General features: G+C 43.6%; 2 protein-coding genes across 2 annotated transcripts; both read right to left on the minus strand.

Annotated features, from left to right (window-relative positions):
• Positions 1-1905: 1905 nt before the first annotated feature.
• LOC104248536 (uncharacterized) lies at positions 1906-4907 on the minus strand. Its single transcript, XM_070153972.1, has 5 exons — positions 4822-4907; positions 3785-4563; positions 3225-3359; positions 2995-3131; positions 1906-2556 (listed from the first exon to the last, which is right to left on the minus strand). Exons 1-5 carry the CDS (start codon positions 4905-4907, stop codon positions 1906-1908), a joined length of 1788 nt encoding a protein of 595 aa, XP_070010073.1.
• A 538-nt stretch (positions 4908-5445) lies between these two features.
• LOC138875148 (uncharacterized) lies at positions 5446-7247 on the minus strand. Its single transcript, XM_070153973.1, has 3 exons — positions 6536-7247; positions 6173-6448; positions 5446-5516 (listed from the first exon to the last, which is right to left on the minus strand). The coding sequence occupies exons 1-3, from the start codon at positions 7245-7247 to the stop codon at positions 5446-5448; spliced, it is 1059 nt and encodes a 352-aa protein (XP_070010074.1).
• Positions 7248-7962: the final 715 nt, after the last annotated feature.

The raw sequence follows: 7962 nt of genomic DNA on the forward strand, positions 1-7962 counted from the left end.
ATCATACATAGTACCTCTTAACTGCATCAGAATTGATAGTCATATCTACACATTTACCTTCTATGTCTGTTATATACAAAGCACCTTTGGGCAACACTCTTGTCACAACGAATGGCCCCTGCCAGTTTGGGGCGAACTTGCCTTTGGCTTCCACCTGATGAGGAAGGATGTGTTTCAATACCATCTGGCCCACTTCGAATTTCTGAGGACGCACCTTTTTGTTGTATGCTCTTGCCATTCTTTTCTGATACAATTGACCATGACATACTGCAGCCAATCTTTTCTCGTCAATCAAACTCAACTGCTCGAGCCGGGTTTTGACCCACTCATCATCATCAATTTTGGCTTCCGCGATGATCCGAAGGGATGGAATCTCAACTTCTGTAGGTATAATTGCCTCAGTTCCATATACCAGCGAATAAGGAGTTGCACCTACTGAAGTGCGGACAGTAGTGCGATAACCCAGTAAGGCAAAAGGCAACTTTTCATGCCATTGCCTAGAACCTTGCACCATCTTACGAAATATCTTCTTTATGTTCTTGTTAGCAGCCTCAACAACTCCATTTGCCCTGGGGCGATACGGAGTGGAGTTCCGATGCATGATCTTAAACTGTTGGCATACCTCTTTCATCAAATGACTGTTGAGATTAGCAGCATTGTCTATGATGATCACCTTGGGAATTCTGGACCGACAAATGATATTTGAATGAACGAAATCCACCACTTCTTGGTCACGGACTTGAAAGTTACAGCTTCGACCCACTTGGTAAAGTAATCAACGGCCACCAGAATAAACTTGTGCCCGTTTGACGCTGCTGGCTCAATTGGTCCAATAACATCCACGCCCCAAGCAACAAAGGGCCAAGGTGCAGACATTGTGTGTAACTCAGATGGGGGAGAATGAATCAAATCACCGTGTACCTGGCATTGATGACACTTGCGAACAAAACTGATACAATCCCGTTCCATGGTGAGCCAATAATAACATGCTCGAAGTATCTTCTTTGCCAAGACATACCCGTTCATATGCGGCCCGCAAACTCCAGAATGCACTTCGGCCATGATAGTTGAAGCTTCTTTAGCATCTACGCACCTCAGCAGTCCTAAATCCGGAGTCCTCTTGTACAAGATATCTCCACTTAAGAAAAATCCACTAGCCAGACGTCGAATGGTTCTCTTTTGGTCACCTGTAGCATGTACTGGATAAACCCCCGACCTGATGTATTCATTGATATCGTGGAACCAAGGTTCGCCATTGATTTCCTCTTCCACCATATTACAATAAGCATGTTGATCATGAACTTGGATATGCACGGGGTCAACATAAACCTTGTCCGGATGATGTAACATTGACGCTAGAGTAGCCAAGGCATCAACAATCTCATTATTAATCCTGGGAATATGTCTAAATTCAACCGACCTGAATCGTTGACAAAGATCATGCAGGCACTGTCGGTACGGTATGAGCTTCAAATTTTGAGTCTCTCATTCTCCTTGAATCTGGTGAACCAACAAATCTGAATCTCCCAGAACAAGTATTTCCTGGACTCCCATGTATATAGCTAACCTCAAACCTAGAATGCATGCTTCGTACTCATCCATGTTATTGGTGCAATAAAATCGAAGTTGGGCTATTACAGGGTAGTGTTGCCCTGTTTCAGAGATAAGTATAGCCCCTATTCTGACCCCTTTCGTGTTAGCAACTCCATTAAAGAAGAGTTTCCAACCTAGCTTTTCATCATGGTCAACCTCGTCAACACACATGACCTCTTCATCAGGAAAATAAGTCTTCAGTGGCTCATATTCATCATCCACCGAATTCTCGGCCAAGTGGTCGGCCAAGGCTTGGGCTTTCATCGCGGTCCGAGTCACATAGATGATGTCAAACTCTGTAAGTAAAATCTGTCACTTTGCAAGTCTTCCTGTGGGCATAGGCTTATGAAAGATATACTTTAGAGGATCCACGCGAGAAATGAGGTAAATAGTGTAGGAAGATAGATAATGCTTCAACTTTTGCACCACCCAAGTCAGAACGCAACATGTCCTCTCAAGCAGAGTGTACTTAACCTCATAGGGAGTGAACTTCTTACTGAGGTAATAGATTGCTTGCTCCTTATTTCCCATGACGTCATGTTGACCCAATACACAACCAAAAGAATTATCCAAGACTATCAAATAGAGAATTAAAGGTCTTCCAGGCTCTGGTGGGACCAGCACAGGTGGAATAGACAAGTACCTCTCAATCTTATCAAATGCTTCTCGACACTCGTCAGTCCACTTGACTGCAGCATTTTTCTTTAGCAGCTTAAAGATGGGCTCACAGGTTGTCGTGAGTTGAGAAATAAACTTGATGATGTAATTTAACCTTCCAAGTAGGCTCATCACCTCTATTTTTTTCTTTGGCGGCAGTAACTCTTGAATGGCTTTGATCTTTGACGGATCCAACTCAATACCGCGTCTACTGACTACGAATCCCAGCAGTTTCCCAGAGGGGACACCAAATGCACATTTTGCTGGATTGAGCTTGAGGTTGTACCTGTGGAGCCTTTGGAAAAACTTCCTCAAGTCCCTGACATGGTCAGATTGCTTCTTTGACTTTATGATCACATCATCTACATAAACCTCAATCTCCGTGTGTATCATGTCGTGAAATATGGTGGTCATCGCCCTCATATATGTTGCCCCAGCATTCTTCAGACCGAATGGCATTAACCGGTAGAAATATGTCCCTCATGGCGTGATGAACGCTGTCTTTTCTGCATCTTCATAATCCATCAAGATCTAGTGATATCCCACGTAACAATCTACAAAAGACCCAATCTCATGCTTGGAACAATTATCGATCAGAATGTGAATGTTCGGCAATGAAAAATCATCTTTTGGGCTTGTTTTGTTAAGATCACGGTAATCAACACATACCCTGGTCTTACCATCTTTCTTTGGTACTGGCACAACATTGGCTAACCAAGTGGGATATCGAGTGACCCGAATGACCTTTGCAGTAAGTTGCTTTGTGATTTCTTCTTTGATCTTCACACTCATATCAGTCTTGAACTTTCGCAACTTTTGCTTAACAGGAGGGAATGCTGGATCAGTTGGCAATTTATGAACTACCAGATCAGTGCTCAAGCCTGGCATATCGTCATATGACCATGCAAAGACATATTTATACTCAAACAATGTTTTGATTATTTCATCCTTAACTTGCGGTTCTAAATGCACACTTATCTTGGTTTTCCTAACATCATCCTGGTCCCCTAAATTGATTGCTTCAGTTTCACTCAAATTAGGCTTTGGTTTTTCTTCAAATTGTTTTAGCTCTTTACTGATTTCCTCAAATGTTGCTTCTTCATCATATTCTATTTCATCATCATATTCTACTTAGATTGTTATTTCAGGAATAGATTGGCTTTTAAGATTCGGCTGAAAATTTTTCATGCATGTCATGTCACTGCAACCAGCATAAAAGGAACTGTACAAAAGAAAAAATAAAACACTATTAAGAATAACGAAAAACTGGAAATTGCATTTCATTGAAAAAATAGAAAGATAGAAGGGTTTGAACATCAAAACAAGCAAAAACTAAAAATCTGGATTACAACCCTGGAATAACCCAGCTAATAGAAAGGAAAACAAAGCAAACTACCAAAACTCCTTCCTGATGGAGAGAGGAGTAGCTTCCCAATTGCTAAGCTTCACGTTTGGGCCAACGAGCTGCACATCTGCTTTACTAGAGCCTTCACCAACTTCTACCATATTGACCTCTTCGAACAGACTTTGGAACCTCTTGATTGCTCTTCATCAACATCGACCACAGGTTTTGGGATTGAGGAGGTTGGAGGTTTCTCGGTCCCTGGCTTGACAAAAGACTTAGAGATGTGTGGGACGGGCTTGGGGAGAGACCATACCTTCTGTTTCATATTTTTAACCCTTTTCACGTCCTTCTCTGTGGGCATGAATCCCAAACCAAATGTGCCAGGATTCCCACTGGGGCGCACTGGATGCACAATACCCTGCATAGATGATCCCAAACCCTTGCCCGGCACAAAACCATTCTTCAACATTTCATTCGCAACCATGACGGACGCGGAGGATAGCTTAGGACCTGGAATGCATTTTCCTTCAGGAATTTTCTCAACAGACACTGTTTCGAAAGTCTGATAGACTAAAGGTCCCTTATCATTTTTAGCTTCGATGAACGAAACAATTGTATCATTACAAGCTGACAAGTCCTCGTCACCGTGCACAACTATTTCCCACCTGTCCCATTCAAACTTCACCATTTGGTGCAGAGAAGATGGGACTACCTTAGCAGCATGTATCCAGGGCCTGCCTAACAATAGATTGTAGGAGACAGCCATATCTAACACTTGGAATTCCATGGTAAACTCAACAGGCCCTATCGACAATTCGAGCATTATATCTCTAACAGAATATTTACCTTCCCCATCAAAGCCTCGAACACACACATTGTTCAAGTGGATTCTTTCGGTGCCAATCATCAGTTTTTGCAGAGTAGACAGGGGGCAAATATTCGCACTAGAGCCATTATCAACCAAAACCCTTGAGACAACAGAATCTTCACACTTCACTGTGAGATAAAGAGCTCGGTTGTGTTCTGTACCCTCCATAGGAAGTTCATCGTCCGAGAAAGTGATCCTATTTGCTTCGAAGATCTTGCCAGCTATCTTTTCCAAGTGGTTCACTGTGATCTTATTAGGAACATGTGCCTCATTCAAAATCTTCATCAAGACCTTGCGATGTTCATCTGAATGTATCAACAAAGACAAAAGAGAAATCTGAGCTGGTGTTTTCCTTAACTGCTCCACAATGGAATAATCCTGCACTTTTATCTTTTTCAGGAACTCCTCAGCCTCTTCGTCGGTGACCGATTTCTTTAATGGCATTGGGCTATCCTTGAATGGCTTGGCTTTCCTTAATTCTTCTGGGGTGAAACATCTCCCAGAATGAGTCAATCCTCTAGTTCATTAACTTCTTCCTCTATTTCTTTTCCTTTGTATGTCACTATCACTTGTTTATAATTCCACTGAACAGCCTTGGCATCCACCACTTGAAGCTGGGTTACTGGTTTAATGATAATAGGGGTAGTAGGATCCCTCTTCACAACTATGACAGGCTTACTTGGAATCCCTGGTACTACCACTTTTGAACTTTCCGGACTTGCCCTAACATCTTTTGACAACCCTTTCACGACCAACACTGGTGGTTTCAAATTGAGCGAGCTCGGATTTTCTGTCACCCCTTCAACTATCAAGGGCTTCGCTTTGGTAGAGTCAGGAGCTTTAACCAAATTACTTTCACTGGCCTGAATCATCATGACGGACTTCCTGGGCTCCCCGTCCTTGTGAACCATTTCAATTATATGCGTCTCTGCATGGGCTGGCACAGGGTTTTGGTTGATATTCGGCATGTATGGGCTTTGGACTACAATTTGGTTGGTTCAATAAGCTCCTGGATTGCCGTTTTCAAACGCCAACACTTCTCTATGTCATGCCCTGGAGCATCAGAACAATAGGCACATCTTAGGGAATAGTCGAGATTCTTTGGAGGGGGATTCGGTATCTTTGACTCAATCGGCCTCAAGACGTCCAACTGCCTTAACCTTTGAAACAGACTAGCATAGGACTCTCCAAGCAGGGTAAAAGTTTGTTTCCGCTGCTGCTTGTCTCTCTCCTATACTCTGGCCTTGATCGGAAATTTGAACCAGTGGGGTTTTGATAGGGTTGTGGGGGTGGATAGGTATTTTGTGGAGTTGGGTAGATATTCTACGGAGCTGGAGCACGCCATTGCGGGTAAGGAAGGGGTTGAGCATGTGACTGTGCATGGTGAACAAGGTATTGGGATGTCCTGGCTGAGTACTGGGGGTTTTGCGGGGAAAAGTAATGTTGAGGTGGATTATATGGAGCTTGGTCGTAGGCTTGAGGTCGGGGTTGAGGATGGGTGTATTGATGAGGTGAACCCCTCTGGCCATGCCATGATCTGGAGACAACCATAGCGACATCTTCCTTCTTCTTCTTGCCTAGCAAACTTCCGGTACCACTCTGGATTGCCTAGGTGGTTGCTTTTATAGCAGAATAGCTCATGATCTTACTCGACTTGAGCCCCTCTTCCACCATTTCTCCCATCTTCACCACATCATTGAAAGACTTACCAATGGCTGAGATCAAGTGGCCATAGTAAGTGGGCTCCAGGGCTTGAAGAAAGTATTTAACCATCTCATCCTCTTCCATCGGAGGATTGACTCGTGTAGCTTGCTCCCTCCATTGGAACCCATATTCTCTAAAGCTTTCACTGGGTTTCTTTTCCACCTTGGTCAGAGATAGGTGGTCTGGAACAATGTCTATATTGTACTGAAAGTGCCGGGCAAAGGCCTCAGCCATATTGTCCCAGGTGTACCACCTGCTGGTATCCTGGCGGGTGTACCATTCTAAAGTTTCCCCACTCAGACTTTGGCTAAAGTATGCCATCAGTAATTCGTCTTTTCCCCTGGCGCCTCTCATTTTACTGCAATAACCTCTCAGATGAGCTACAGGATCCCCATGTCCGTCATACAAGTCAAACTTGGGCATCTTGAACCCGACAGGCAATTGGACATCGGGGAACAAACACAAATCCTTATAAGACACACTCACTTGGTTTCCCAACACTTGCATAATTCTCAATGATTGCTCCAAACTCTGTACCTTCCTAAACATCTCTTCTTGCTCTGCGTTCTTGGGTGGTTTGTCAGTTTCAACATGAGGCTCAAATTGGGGAGTGTAAGAGTAAGGATCTGGGACTTTGAAGGTGGGCTCCGGTGCATAGTAATGGGCATCTGTAGCGGGGAATACGGGCTCACTAGAGGATCGGTGGAGGGTAGCTTGTAAAGGGGGTACAAAAATAGGAGCAGATGTCGGAGCAGGGTATGAGGATGTTTTGGTTGGCGGGGCATGAACAGTTTGGGCTGAAGTGCCGGGGTAGTTGTGGTAAGGGGTAAATCCAGGTGCGTGTTGTGGGGAAAGATCAATGGTATTGGGCAACTGGGATTGAGAGAGTGGTGGAATGGAAGCAGGGTTTTCTGTGTAGTTGGTAGGGAACGAGGGTGGAGGGTGTCCCTTAATCCAGGCTTGATACATTTCTGCCATCTGGTGCTTCAACCTCCGGACCTCCTCTTGCAGTTCCGATTCTGACTCACCAATCTCCCTTGGTGGGTCTACAACTCCAGTGTCTGTTTCCTTGCTAGCCATGACTGTTTGACGCTTTGATCGGGTGTTGTATGGATGACTTGCCAAGATGCTAACAAACTAACCACCTTCCTGAGTCTTAATAGAGATAACAGAGGACAACAACACAAAACCACCATGTTAGCGTTAGAGCATTTATCAAATAATAATATCACATGACGTGCAATGCACCTAGCAACAATTAACAGTTCTAAAATGGCTTTGAGGGTCGCAGGGTCATATGGCATCATCCCGATTTGCTAATTTCAATCCTTCCTTCTCTTTCTTTTCCAACACCTCTTATCACCCTTTTCTTTTTCTTTCTCTTTTTATTTTGAACAAAAATGATTTGATCGAACCCGGTGTAGGTTGCCTACGTATCATGTCCCTCATGAATCAGACCAAGCGTAGTTCTGGAAGTGATAGAAAATAAATTAAAAACAAAATCTTTTGGGATTTTTCATTTAAAAACTTTTCGATATTAAAATACAATGGGAAGTGCGATAATAAAAAATCTGACATACTCAACTACACTATGATAGACTTTGACACTACCTAAAGGACTCAATACTTCTAGACAAGACACGAAAGTAAAAGACAACATACGACAATCTCACAACACCTAAATAGAATAACTCCTCAAGCTGCTCCTGAATGCGACGGTCCTGGCTGGGATGATCCTGGGCTGTCCATCATGCTCAAACTCTGTAACATGCCTCGTAAAGAAATACCGATGCTG

The sequence above is a fragment of the Nicotiana sylvestris genome, chromosome 8, assembly GCF_000393655.2.
Source record: "Nicotiana sylvestris chromosome 8, ASM39365v2, whole genome shotgun sequence".
In the NCBI taxonomy this organism is placed as follows: Eukaryota; Viridiplantae; Streptophyta; class Magnoliopsida; order Solanales; family Solanaceae; genus Nicotiana; species Nicotiana sylvestris.

Coding starts and splice junctions, on each gene's coding strand:
- LOC104248536 (XM_070153972.1), bottom strand. CDS start 4,907: ATGCCATTAAAGAAATCGGTCACCGACGAAGAGGCTGAGGAGTTCCTG. Junction 4,564..4,821: donor GATTATTCCATTGTGGAGCA/GTTAAGGAAAAC, acceptor TGTTGTCTCAAG/GGTTTTGGTTGATAATGGCT. Junction 3,360..3,784: donor TGATGAAGAGCAATCAAGAG/GTTCCAAAGTCT, acceptor ATGATGAAATAG/AATATGATGAAGAAGCAACA.
- LOC138875148 (XM_070153973.1), bottom strand. CDS start 7,247: ATGGCTAGCAAGGAAACAGACACTGGAGTTGTAGACCCACCAAGGGAG. Junction 6,449..6,535: donor TCCTGTAGCTCATCTGAGAG/GTTATTGCAGTA, acceptor GGGAAACTTTAG/AATGGTACACCCGCCAGGAT. Junction 5,517..6,172: donor CCACTTGATCTCAGCCATTG/GTAAGTCTTTCA, acceptor CTGATGCTCCAG/GGCATGACATAGAGAAGTGT.